Source organism: Rhamphochromis sp. 'chilingali' (genome assembly GCF_963969265.1).
Source record: "Rhamphochromis sp. 'chilingali' genome assembly, chromosome: 12".
In the NCBI taxonomy this organism is placed as follows: domain Eukaryota; kingdom Metazoa; phylum Chordata; class Actinopteri; order Cichliformes; family Cichlidae; genus Rhamphochromis; species Rhamphochromis sp. 'chilingali'.
The window spans coordinates 21577165-21590356 of NC_137939.1; the positions used below are offsets into that span (position 1 = coordinate 21577165).

The 13192-nt window shown below is 39.5% G+C and overlaps 1 protein-coding gene across 5 annotated transcripts in view; it reads left to right on the forward strand.

Annotated features, from left to right (window-relative positions):
• LOC308407817 (synaptotagmin-2-like) overlaps positions 1–13192 on the forward strand; it is a 63294-nt gene that overhangs the window by 43330 nt on the left and 6772 nt on the right. For 4 of the 5 annotated variants that reach the window (XM_080899714.1, XM_080899712.1, XM_080899713.1 and 1 more), the window contains 7 exons: positions 4071–4277; positions 4612–4772; positions 10112–10249; positions 10479–10646; positions 11178–11345; positions 11863–11980; positions 12323–12456. In XM_080899714.1, coding sequence (XP_080755840.1) covers positions 4085–4277; positions 4612–4772; positions 10112–10249; positions 10479–10646; positions 11178–11345; positions 11863–11980; positions 12323–12456 — 1080 coding nt within the window. In that variant the 5' untranslated portion in view covers positions 4071–4084. The remainder of the gene's footprint in view (positions 1–4070; positions 4278–4611; positions 4773–10111; positions 10250–10478; positions 10647–11177; positions 11346–11862; positions 11981–12322; positions 12457–13192) is intronic. The other variant, XM_080899716.1, reaches the window with a different exon arrangement.

The following is a 13192-nucleotide window of genomic DNA, read 5'->3' on the forward strand; positions in this document are numbered from 1 at the left end:
AGAAACATCTTGTAGCTCACATCGAGTGAGAAAACAGGAGATAGAAAGGTTAGGATGCCAATTATCAGTTCATTTCTTAAAAATTAAAAAATACATGAAAGGTGGATCCTTGAAAGGAGACAGATAAAAAAAAAGTTAGGCCAGGCTTATTTGAGCTGTTGTGGAGGCCTACACAAGCATACCCATAATATGTCAGCAACTCTTCCTGCCTACAGACTGCTGTGGAAAGAAACCCTGCAGCGAGAGCAGAAAGAAGAGGAGGCGTAACAGTTCCAACAACTATTTGATAGATTACTCTGAGGCTTGGTACAAATGTTTATCCTCCTTAATGGAAGAATTTTAATGACTTTGTGGATCCTTTGACTTTTCATTTATCAGTAAGATAAAGTTTTCACTTACCCAGTTAAAGTCTCCAAAATACACAAAATATTGTGCAGATATTCATCATTCCAGATGATGTATTATAATTACTTAGCTTTACTTCTAGTGCCACTTGAGGATTCACATTGGTGGCTTTGCATTTTTATTAAACAAAAATTAATTGTAACGACTTAGAAGACTTATTTATCTTCTGTAACTTTTTGGTTTTAGACTAAATACCTGCAAAACCGTCATACGTGATACCAATCACCCTGAGCACATGTTAGCCTGCTAGCGAATGTCTGCGAATGTCATAGCTGCTAGCATGACAGCATACTGATGCAGCTATTAGCATGGCTGGTAACTCTTAGTCTTGTTTTTGTATGCTTAATTCCCCATTAAGAAATGTTCCTTTATTTAGATAGCGAGGCATTGTGGATCATTATTGTTGCAAGTTATTTCAGGATATGCATATTTAGATCTAGTCAGAGAAAAGGAACAAGCACCTTGCAAGGTCAATTTGCTTGGATGTCTGATATGACCTGTTTTTTATTCAGAAGATTAAGTTTTCTACCCCTGAGACTGTGTGTATTTGGTATTTAGTGCAGCCTCCACAAGGAGATATTTTTCTCAAATCTTAGTTTTGTTAAAAGGCATTGTCTGGTGTTTGCTGGCATTCTTTAAAATAAAAATGGTTTATTTATCTGATTTTATTGGAGCGAGTAGTAAGGGCTTAGCTAGCTGTAAAACAGGGCTAATGTCTGTCATAAAACAAGTCTGTGTCCCCTATGTTCGTCCTCAGTGTGGAGGAGATAAAATTCTTGTACACATAACCATGAAAAGTAATTTGATTGGTCTGGCTTGATCAAATGTGAGGGACAAAAAGGAAAAACTGCCCATAAACCTCAGATGTAAGTGGATATCTTTAACAGCGCTACAATATCTACTGTAATGCATAATACAGTGGAGAGTGGAGACAGTGAGGCTTGTGATTGCTGTTTCATTGAACAGCCCACTCATTTTTAAATGTGTGATGGATGAAAGCATTCCTCAGTAATTTTCTCAATAACTGACAATGTTTGTGTAATTGTTCAATTCCCCATCTATGTATATATTCACAAGATGTTCATCACTGGTAACATCAGTCTGCATAACAGCAGCACAAGTTATTTTACATAATATATTTTGGGATGTATAAAGTGGTCCTGGCCCCTGAATAATATAAGCTTATCCTTTCCGCTGTCAGCCTCAATTTGAATAATTTATATGTAGCAATAAATAGAAGCAGAATCTCTGGCACCATCCTGGAGAATTGGCACTTGAGAAATAGGAAATTCCTTCTTTTTCCCCATATCACCATGACTTTAATGAAATCAGCAGCAGAAGTCTGCTCTTGTTATGCTTGTCTTCTCGTTCTGCTTTCTGAATCAAGGTCTTGCCCAATCACTCATCGCTCTGTCGGCAGGCTGATTTCAGCTGCACTTGTCACTCTGTGATTTCTGGAACAGATAAGAGCTCTGATTGAACATTTGTTTGGCCTCTGGAAACACCACAGGAGAATGGCTAGTAGTAGTTCATTTTGTTTCTGTGTGTGGTTAAACATCTCTCCTGGTCAGGCACAGCTGGCGCACGTATGGAAGCAACATCAGACTAGAAATAGCGTTAGTGCCTTGATCAAGTAAAGTCTTTGCAAATCAGAATTTTATGAAATAGGTTAAAATGGATCTCTTATGATTTTACTGTCATGTATACTTCTACAGCAGCAAATGCCTTTAGTACCCATGACCAGAGTTTCACATAATAAAGTCAACCTATGTACAAATAATGGTTGGGAGCCAAAGATTCAGGCTCATCTACACACTTTGTTTTAGTTTTTGTCTACTCTTAACTCTTCATGATGTAATAAAGTTTGCATATCCCTTATACAGTAATATAAGGCAAACAAATGCTGTGAGCAATAAACGGCCCTGTTAGCCACAGGTCAAATACTTCATTTGTGAGGGGCAGCCAATTAAAAGATACAGTGGCTTGTTTCAGACAGTGGATGAACTGGCTGACTGCAAGATAAATAAAGAGAATGTCTAAAAAAATTGAGTTGGAAATAGCACAAAAGCAAAAAAATAAAAATAAAATAAAAATTCCATACTATTCACCTAATGGTTGTTAAGTTATATAATTGTTGGTGAGCTCGTCATGAACAAAGTTGAAATGAAATCACAGAGCCTTACCCAAGGTTCTCTGGGAACCCAAAGATCTCCTTTCTCAGCTTATATTAGAGGAAGCCTATCCCAGCTACCATAGAGCGAGAGGGGTATATCCTGGACAGGTCGCCAATCGGACACGGGGCCCTCTCCAGACATTTGAAAAGAAAAGTCAGATTTAAAATATTCACTTTGGCATATGTTACACAAACACAGAAACACACACACAGACAAACATGCACACAGATCAGCTTCTCATTTCCCCAGTTGAAACATCTTAAGTCTATATACATGCAAATATTGTTCATTTCAGAGGTTTAACTTCTGGACACCAGACACTCTCTACTCACTGTGTGCACTCAGGAGATTTCAAGTTTCGCATTTGATTTGTCAGCATTGCATAGTATATCAAAACTGGCTTCTAAGCGACTGTCACAAAACTATTTTGTAAATATAATTTTCTCCTTCTGGTTGGATTCAGCAGATGGATTTTAAAGCAGCCTCTGCACATACTACTACATATATATTTAACTGGAGGCATGAGAGAGAGAGAGTTTGGAGCTAAATTGATCTCAGTGATACTTCAGCAGACGTAATAACATTTTTTTTGCTTTTTTATAGGTATAATTCCTCAAAATAATCAGTAGCGTTGGGACTTACCAAGTATTAGAAATGTAAAAACCAAGATCCAACTGGTCCAACTTAATGCTACATAGAAGTTTATAAGTTCAAGTTCTGTGAATGAATCTTTTGTTTCTGTCATGACCTGTATTTAATTTGGTGATTTACATTTTTGGGGCTCAGTGGCTAACAAACACATTTTTATATGTCACAAAAGGGAGTAAATATCAAAACCATGAATCGAATACATCAGCTATCCCTCTCCTATACCTTTTGTATCATTTACACCAGTGGTCCCCAACCAGGCTGCAAGAGTTGAGGCCCAGGTGTGAAATTTATGGTTTTCAGGGTTTTTATTGTTTTTTATCGTCATTTTTTAATCGTTTTTATCGTTAACTCAGTTTCCCTGGGTCTTTTCCAGTGTGTTATGAATTAATCTTCCTTTTTTGGTACTGGTTTTATTTTGTTGTATTTATCCGCGACACCATATTGTCGGACATAAACCGGTCCGTAGCACAAAAATGGTTGGGAACCGCTGATTTAGACGACTTTCATAAGACAGCTCCATCCATATATCCATTTTATCTTTTAAGTCAAACAAAGTATTTCACTGTTTTAGCCTTTCTGATTGTTTTCTGGTAAATTAATGCTTTATTATAACTTGTGTGTTTTTGCATTTATTCATGTAGTTTTTTCTTTCAAACATCTTCAAAAAATGTGAAAATCAGCCAAATGACTCCACCCTTTAATGTCAAACTGTTAATACCCACCTGTGAATGTTGGCAGTGTAGTGACACACAGGTGGAATATATTATGCTGGTTGAGAACAAGTCATGAATGGTCTGGTCTCCCTACTAATAAACCCCTCCCCTTTTTTTTCACGGACAGTACGTGCAGCCTAAATGAAGTGGAACTTGTTCAGGCATCAGACAACGCCCATGGTCGCTGCTAAGCCAACGGGAGCCAGTGCCTTGACTGTGACTCCAGCGCCGGTCGCGTTAGTCTCGGCAGACAACTCCACCGAACCAGTGAGCAAGAATGATGCCTTTGACGAGATCAAAAACAAGTTCCTGAATGAAATCGACAAGATCCCACGTGAGTGCCACGCAAGCCCCAATCATCCGATCAGCCATCAGTTCCCATTGATACAACTCTAAGCAATGAATTTGGAATTAGATTTTCTCTTTTTGCTGCAGGCATTTGCAGGCCTTTAATGTCTTTATTCAGTATTGATCACTGGCTGCTCTTCCTAATGGCAGAGAAATCAAATTTTCACTAGATCTAATTGCTAACCTACCACCTTTTACTAAATATATTTGGCTCAGGACGTGACAGGAGGCTTAATGATTGGTCGGTCAAATGTCACAGTATTTACTTGTAGCTTTTCTGTGTGGGTTCATCTGTACACTGGTCTGTATATGCTCCTCAGTGCCATCATGGGCCATCATTGCCATCGCTGTGGTCGCCGCTTTACTCATTCTAACATGCTGCTTCTGCATCGTCAAGAAGTGCTGTTTCAAAAAGAAGAAGAACAAGAAGGGCAAGAAGGGGAAGGGTGACATGGGAATGAAGAACCTGAAAGGTGGAGAGGTATGTTCTGCCTCAGGAGGACGTTTCCTGCCTGATATAATTTATAATTGTACTGAATATAAAGCAAAGCTAACAACAAATGTCTTTAACCTATATATGACTATAATAATAGGCCTATTATATAAAGGCTTAGGGGTGTTGTGTTTGGCATTGTAATAAAATAATAACAAAAAGCATTTTTCCATATTTTACTCAAGTAGCTTTAAAAATAATTTAGCCTGTTTGAATTGTGTTGGATTTTAGGCTAGATGAAAACAGAGATTCTTTACAATTTTGATGTTTTCTAACCCAGTTTTTCTCCACAGTTGTTAATTACATTCTTTATCCACCATGGTTAATGTTTTTTAATTTATTTGTTTCTCTTTCTTTTTTTCATTTAATGTATTTGTCATTAATGTTATTGTTGCTCTTTCTCTCACTTATGCTTTGGGACTTGAGTGGAAAATGACAAGACTTTAACATACAGAACAGCCATTGTTTTTCTCCTCGTCCTGAAAGAGTAATTATTTAAATTACTAGTTAGTACAATGGTGTTGTTTTGGGCCTATAATTATTATTTTTTCCACAAACATGATTGATAATTTGATGAGGTGCAGTAACATATCTAAAATTGATGTTATTTTAAAACTCCAATGGACTTGCTGCACAAGATATGATTGTGCTAATGAGGGGGCTTCTCCGTCTGTCATTTTCCTCAGTCCCTACAGTGTAGCTAACTACATTTGCTGTGATTACCCTTCTTTGGTGTCTGCTGTGAGTTCAATCTCTTCCTTTGTCTCTGCTCTCCTCCTTCCTGCTTTGTGTCTTATGTGTGCTCCGTGTATCTTGACTGTGGTGGACTTCTCTGCCTACGGTAGGTCTGATAGCACGCGGCACCCCTCTCTGGCCACTCTGTGTAAGCACAGACCAGGGCAGGGTGGGAGCGGTGGTGGGAGTGGGGTTGGGCTGGGCTGGGCTTGGAGGGGTTGGATTGCAGTGATGATGACAATGAGTGCTATGGCTTCCTTAGTTTTTGCAAGCTTAGGTGCTGTGGGTGCTTGAGGACTCCATGGGAGCGATTAAGCTGCTTCGCAAAACCCACTGAACTGATATGCCGCACTAAATGCTATGTCTTGTATATCCAGAGATTGCAATTTTGGCATAAAAAACAACAAAAAACAGAACAGACATCTGTTTAAGTTGTCTATGGTTTGAAATGAACATGAAACTCATCCTATGGTTGAGCCTTTGAATGATGAGTGCACTGAGCAGCTCACTAGAGATCACTAACATGCATGTGCAAGGGGTAAGCTGGATATTTGTCAAATATTAGCTGAAACTTTACCTCACTGAGAGCTTGGAGCATGTTTCCACTATTAGAGGCCTCTATTGTGTATCACGACCAAAAATACTGATGTCTTACAAATAATTCCTCTTCAAAGATTTGCTAACTTAGCTATAAAATAAATATGGTGTACCCCAGGTTGTGCAAACATGCTCCGAGTTCCACAGCAGATAAAGATGTTTGTACCCCTTGACAAAGACCAGCATATACCCTTGCAGTAGGTACCATTGAATGGCCACAACTTGACTTGAGAGTAACTTTCCTGGATGACCCATGCTGCTGACATACTAGGTGACAGTCATTGATCCCCTCTCTCTCCCCGAAGCACTTGGGTGCCATTGAAGAGAAATGGTGGGCCAGAATGTTTGCCCACATCTTCAGTCAAATGCAAAAGCCTAATTTTAGTCGATCCAAACCTAATGCCGCACGAGTCAACCGGCTGCTTTAGTACACATTCTGCTTAATAAAAACTCAGTACTGAGCTTACATTTCAACCCATGGAGTTGAAAGGGCATTCATTCAGACGTACCATTTCTTTATCTTTGAACCCCCTCTGAAAGTTCGAGAGGAACTGCTAATTCTCAGCATGATCCCTCAGTGGATGTGTACATTTCACTCGAGACATTAATATAGATTTTTGGGGGCCTCGACGTTTAAATGAAACATCAACGCATAACCTTTACCACACTTAAGACATCACAAGATAAACCATTTACATTTACCATCAGAAATAATCTTGGATCCTGCATTGTGTGGCCTGGCATGCTTGAATGAAAAGCATTTACAACAATAAAGATACAGAATGCCACGTAGGACACTGTGTGAGAATGTGAGTGTATTTGGTTGTGCGTGTGTGTGTGTGTGTGTGTGTGTGTGTGTGTGTGTGTGTGTGTGTGTGTGTGTGTGTGTGTGTGTGTGTGTGCGTGTGGGAGATGGGTGAGTGGGGGTGTGAAGCATGCATGTAAGTCTGCATGTTCAACAGCATTTTCGGGCCGTTCTAGGTAAAATAAAATAAAAAACTCTAGAGCCAGGGTATGGAGTGTAATATTTTGAGGGAAAAATACTCTAAGTACGAGATTATGTCCATAATGTACAAAAAGATTTATTTTTTGGGTTAAAAACCCTCCACTTAGCTTCAGTTTGCAAGGTTGGGTCAATGCTCCTGCTCCTTCCGTACGTGCTGGCTGCAGTAGAGAAAATTAAATGAATTTTAGCGTCCGGATTAGAAACTTTTTAGATTAGAAATTTTGTCTCATAATCACAATAATATGATGTCTACACATATGTGGCGTGGTGAGGTCGCTCCAGCCTTGGAGAGCAGGGCGATGTGGTTCCCTGACAGGAACATTTTTTCCTGTTTAACATAAAAATTGAATCAACTTTACGACTTATAGTGCTGTGCAAAAGTCTTGAGCCACCTTTTTTTGAAAGTTGGGAAATAGGTGCATTGAGCTATTTTCAAACATCCATGATTCAGAAATTTCACAGTTTGATTCTTAAGAACTTGACTTTCAGATACGGTTGATCTGCGCTAGACTGTTTTTTTAGGCCTGCCACGTCTTCTTTTGTTCTCCACTTGTCCAGTTTCGTCACATTTCTAAAGGTCATACCACATACCATCCATCCATCCATTCTCTTCCACTTATCCTTGTCAGGGTCGCGGGGGGGCTTTAGCCTATCCCAGCTGTCTTAGGGCGAGAGGGAGGGTACACGCTGGACAGGTCGTCAGTCTGCCACAGGCATAATGCTACATACCATCCTGATATATTCCAAGTTTTTGGATAATAGCTTTTTGGGTATAACCTGTTGGTGCAAAATGCTATTTTATGCCTATGAAACTGTTATGTTTTTTGTAGACTCAACTTAAGAAATAGATGTTGCAACTTCCTCCTTGTAACAAAGTCCCTAAAGATACAAGACAAAATTGGTTCTTTGTTAAGTTGTCTGTTATGTGTAGACACAACACTGGTTCATTCCTTGTGTTAAGTGTATTTCTTATGCTTAAATGATTCATACTTCAGTGTTAAATAGCTTAATAAACAAAAAAGAAAACAGTCCTCTGAAAATGATCAGGTTTAAAGACTGGACTGGCAGCAATTATCCAAAGAAAAACTTTGCAAGGCTCTCAGAATGCCTGGGAAATTATTGCTCAAGACCACTTTAAAGATTACAAGAAACACTGACTCCTTGGAAGTAAAATATAAAGAAATGAGGGATGGCTCAAGTGTTTTGCACAGTTCTACAAATCACAGAATTTTCTCCCAATTCTCAAGTTATCATGTACCCCTTAGAATGGTCCTAACATGCCGCTGTATGCATCTAAGGACGTGCGTGCGTGTGGGTATGGTGGGGTTCAGTATGCTGTGCAGCGAGTGTGCGCGGTAGTGCATTATCTGTGTGGATGCCCTGTTCCTTTTCCAGATCAGTAAGTAGCTGGATCTCACGAAGACGTCAGTGTTTTTTCAGGAGGGGAGCCGTAGAAAAGGAGGCCACGCTGAGAGATTACCCAGTATCTTATAGCAAAATGAAAGTTTACTTTAAGATTCATATCTTAGCAAATTGCTCTTGCTAGATTAGTCGTGACCGCCTCTAAAGATATGGGACCCTGAAGAGTCACTGGGTGTAATGTAAAAGCAAGATGCACGATAACAGAAGATTTGAATTATCTTCTTCATCATGCCCTGATTATCTCAGGAGCAGTTAAATGTCAGTAAGCTGCTGAATGTTGTTCTGGCGTGTGATTAAGTGGGACAATAATTTGCATCAGCTCGAAAATCTGGACTCTGGAATAAATTATGAAATCTTTCAATCATTCACTTAGTTACAGCAGTCAGCCCAGAGTACAGTAATTGAAGCAAAGTCATAACAACAATATCAATGTAAACACATTAATGGGATTTAAGGTTGTCAGGAGGAGATAGATGCCAGACATTAATATAGTCTGGCTTACAGTAAACTGATTGCCAGACTGCCAATATCACCGCGGTTTGAGCAAGTTTGAGAGCTTTTCAAGAAGTGTCAGTAAGTACTGCGTCAGTGCTTTGATCAAATCACATCTACGCCTGATAGCGCTGTCCTTCACATTCACTCAGTGAGGACACTCAGCCTCTGTTGGAAACACTGTACACGGAGCCAACTAAATAGCAAGGACACCTAGCACTGCAATGCAATAATGCAGCAGCTCTGTAATAAATGTTAACTTGTTTTTGAAAAGCATCCCATGATATCCTTTAACGTGCTTGCTTTTGACATTGGCTCTTCGTTGCTGATACAGCGTTACTCTGTGTGGGATACGCCATCACAATTTTTCAGACTTTTTAAACAACTTAACATGACTCATTTGAAATGAGTCATGTTTGGGATTTGTGCAGCTACCTGTGTGATGCTGTTCCTTCAAAGTAAAAGTCCTCTTCCCCGCTCTGTTTCTGTTTTTTTGTCCACTCCTTGTAATATCACTATTACTGGTAGCTACACAAGTGAGTCATATTAATTTGAGATTTTACAGTGACTTTAAGAAGTGAAATTGAGACCTTCCAAGGGTTTAGCAGAGCTGTTGTACTAGATTGCATTGCAATGTAAGTTGTTCCTGTTTTTTTCGTTCACTCCTTTTCTATTTGCTTTTATTCTGTTGTTTCTCTCCTTAATCTCAATCTCTCTCTGCCCCTCTTTCTCAGTCTTTTACGTAACATACACTTCTATTGAAACAACACTTGTACAACAGTTTGTAGTTCCCTGCCTTTGATTTATGCAGATTTAAAAGACTCGTAGCGCTCATGAAAACAAAAAAAAAAGAAAAACAGCAAATGGTGTCACCCAAGAAATAGTGAAATCAAGTCAGGTTGCAACCGTGGTCATCGATGAGCAGATTGCACTAGTAACACGGGGGTAAGTGGCAGGTAGGTGCTGTGACTAACCCGACTGCTGATACCCAAGGTTTGGTGTTCAGCACAGATGGCTCCGCTGAACCGTCATCTCACTCCTTTTTCTGCCACCGTCCCCCCTTCTGTCATTGCAGAAACCGCAGGATGACGATGATGAAGAAGATGATGTGGAACCTGGACTGACTGGGGATGAAAAAGAAGAGGAAGTGAAGGAGAAGGAAAAGTTAGGGAAGCTGCAGTACTCAATTGATTATGACTTCCAAGAGAACAAGGCAAGTGCTTGAGTAGTTTATTTGACATTTTCTTGTCAAAATGAACTCAAAGCAGACCCTGTGAGTAGTTACTAATGTGTGAAGCATCACATGCTAAATGTTCTTTTTAGCACATCTTCTGGTGTAGTAGTTCTTAGTTGATTTGCCAAAATAAAAATGAAACCAAAATTGGGTTTTTAGTTTTAGTTCAACCTTTCCTGCCTTAACTGCATAACTTCTTATTCCCTAGTTGACTGTGGGAATCCTGCAAGCCGCTGATCTCCTCTCCATGGACAGCGGTGGCACCTCAGATCCCTACGTGAAAGTCTTTGTCCTCCCAGACAAGAAGAAAAAGTTTGACACAAAGGTTCACAAGAAAACACTGAATCCTGTATTCAATGAGACCTTTACCTTTAAGGTAAGTTACTAGCAAAAGCTAAATGGCCTTTATTAATTACTTAGTAAAACAACATGAATGTCAAGTCATTTGATGTGTGGACAGGTCCTGATAAGAGTCAGCTTCTCCTCTAATTTCCCTCTTCTGTCCTCTAGAGCTGAGCAGGTACTATGTTTCTTATTTCTTTTCAACAGTGATGAAAAACAGCAGACACACTGAAGGTGTCTGACAAGGAGAATATGGTAGAGAATCAAATTAAAGGAGAGGGCCACCTCTGGTGCACTTTGCGTGCTGACACAGCTCTGTGAAAACAACTCAGCTTTACTTTGTCAAAGTCAGGGACAGGCAGCTGTGCTGAAGCAGCATGTTATGAAGCTAGACAATTCTGAGCTCCAGGCCAGGGGCAACAGCCAATACTGGTCTGATCTAGATTTATCTGATCTTTATACATCAAGTATCTTTTGTCATAAACCGTTAGAAATGTGTGCTCATTGCTACCGGTTGAATTAAACTTAAATTAGTAAAATAGGTAAATGGGTTGTTATCTTTCAGATACCATTCCAAGAGATGGGAGGAAAGACTCTGGTAATGTCCGTTTATGACTTTGATCGCTTCTCTAAGCATGACGTCATTGGAGAGATTAAAATACCCATGAACACCCTTGACTTGGCAAAGCCAATTGAGGAGTGGAGAGACCTGGACAGTGCAGATCAAGAAGAGGTAAGAAGAGTGTTACTACCTCTATCACACTGCTGATATCACTCTTTAAAAACCTGCTGTATGTCCACACAGGTGCCTCTTTAAAAGGCTATTCTAAGAAAGCTCTTTAATAAAAGTCCACTTTAAGCATAAATTAAAACAAAATACTTTTTTCCCTCTGGGATTCTTGTGCAGCTCATTCAAGAGTTTGGTCTTTCCCTTTTTGTTCTCCTTCAACCAGTATAGCATAGCTACAATTTCATTTCTGTATTTCTTCCTATGTCTCAGCAGTAATGTATGCTGTGACGCTACAGAGCTTCTTTTCCACTGGAATTATTTCTTGCTGATATGTTATTAACTTTGGATACATCAGCTATATAGATAGTATTAAAAATAAAGTAATGGCAGCAGGAATTATTGTTAATGAATATGCTTACTTAAAATGTTATATAAATGACACCGTTTCTGTATTTGTGCAAAGAAAAGGTTCTGCTTCAGATCTGCTTTAACTTTCTCTCCTCCTGCCTCGTCCTCACAGCCGGAGAAGCTGGGTGACATTTGCATCTCCCTGCGTTATGTCCCCACTGCTGGCAAACTCACCATCTGTATTCTGGAGGCCAAGAACCTCAAGAAAATGGATGTGGGTGGATTGTCAGGTGGGCTCCTCTATATATATATATTTATTTATTTATATATACATATATGTACTGTACTAAGCTTAAATATTTTATTCCTTATTAATTTCTTTGGAGCAAAGAGACATTTAGGTGTAGCAAACTGCATTGTGTGGAGGAGAAAGCATGTGAGCACAGCCATTAGGTCGGTTCTGCTCTGCTCACGTGCTGATGCTGCAGTAGTCACCATGCAGCAACCCTCACGTCTTCTGGGTTCAGCGTTGGCCCCATCTGTTGGTGCATTAAAGCAGTGCGACTAAAGCGTGCATGTGCGAGGGATTTCTGTCAGCCTCTATCGTGATTTTCCTCTGTTTTTGTTTTCAGATCCATATGTGAAAATCAACCTTTTGCAGAATGGAAAGAGGCTGAAGAAGAAGAAGACGACAGTGAAAAAGAACACTTTGAATCCTTATTACAATGAGTCATTCAGCTTTGAGATCCCTCTTGAGCAAATGCAGGTAAGGATGCGGAATAGTCCTGTCAAATCTTTAACGTTTAGTAGGTGCAGAAAGAGTAACATTGCCAGGGGCGTAATTTCCAGGGGGGTTAGGGGGGTTATGACCCCCCCAATATTTAGACCCAACCAATGTAACCCCCCCAATAAAATTATGAATTATCTTGCATAAAAAGGCTGTTGATTTTCTTTACTCATTTCAGGTATTACCAGCAAAATAGTTGCATGTTTAATCATCTGGGAATTTACCCAGGGATCTGGGAATTTACCCCACCCCCACCCCGTCAATGTTCAGCACAAAGTTACGCCAATGAACACTGCATCCTGTCAACACATGCTGTTTAACGAGCGTTATATAAATTTTGTCTATCAAGTAATCTGTGATCAAGCATACCACGAACGACTGTGTGGCAGTTATATTTATATGAAATTGTCACTATCCCAAATTGTCTTTTATTTTATGAGAACATGATGTGGTATTTTCCAGTTAAGTGAGTATGTAAATCCACCTGTGTACACAGGCTTTCTAATTTTCAGGTCTTTCATGAAATTTATGATGGTACTTGTAGTTGTGAAGTAGAGTACACAAGAAGTGGGATCGGTGTGATGATTAGTGAGCTTTGGAGGTACTAGACATCTTATATTTCATGTACAGACATAAGAGTGATTTCAATATTCTCATCTAACTTTATTCAAACAATGAAAACCACCACACTAACACCCATTTATTATCACTTGTG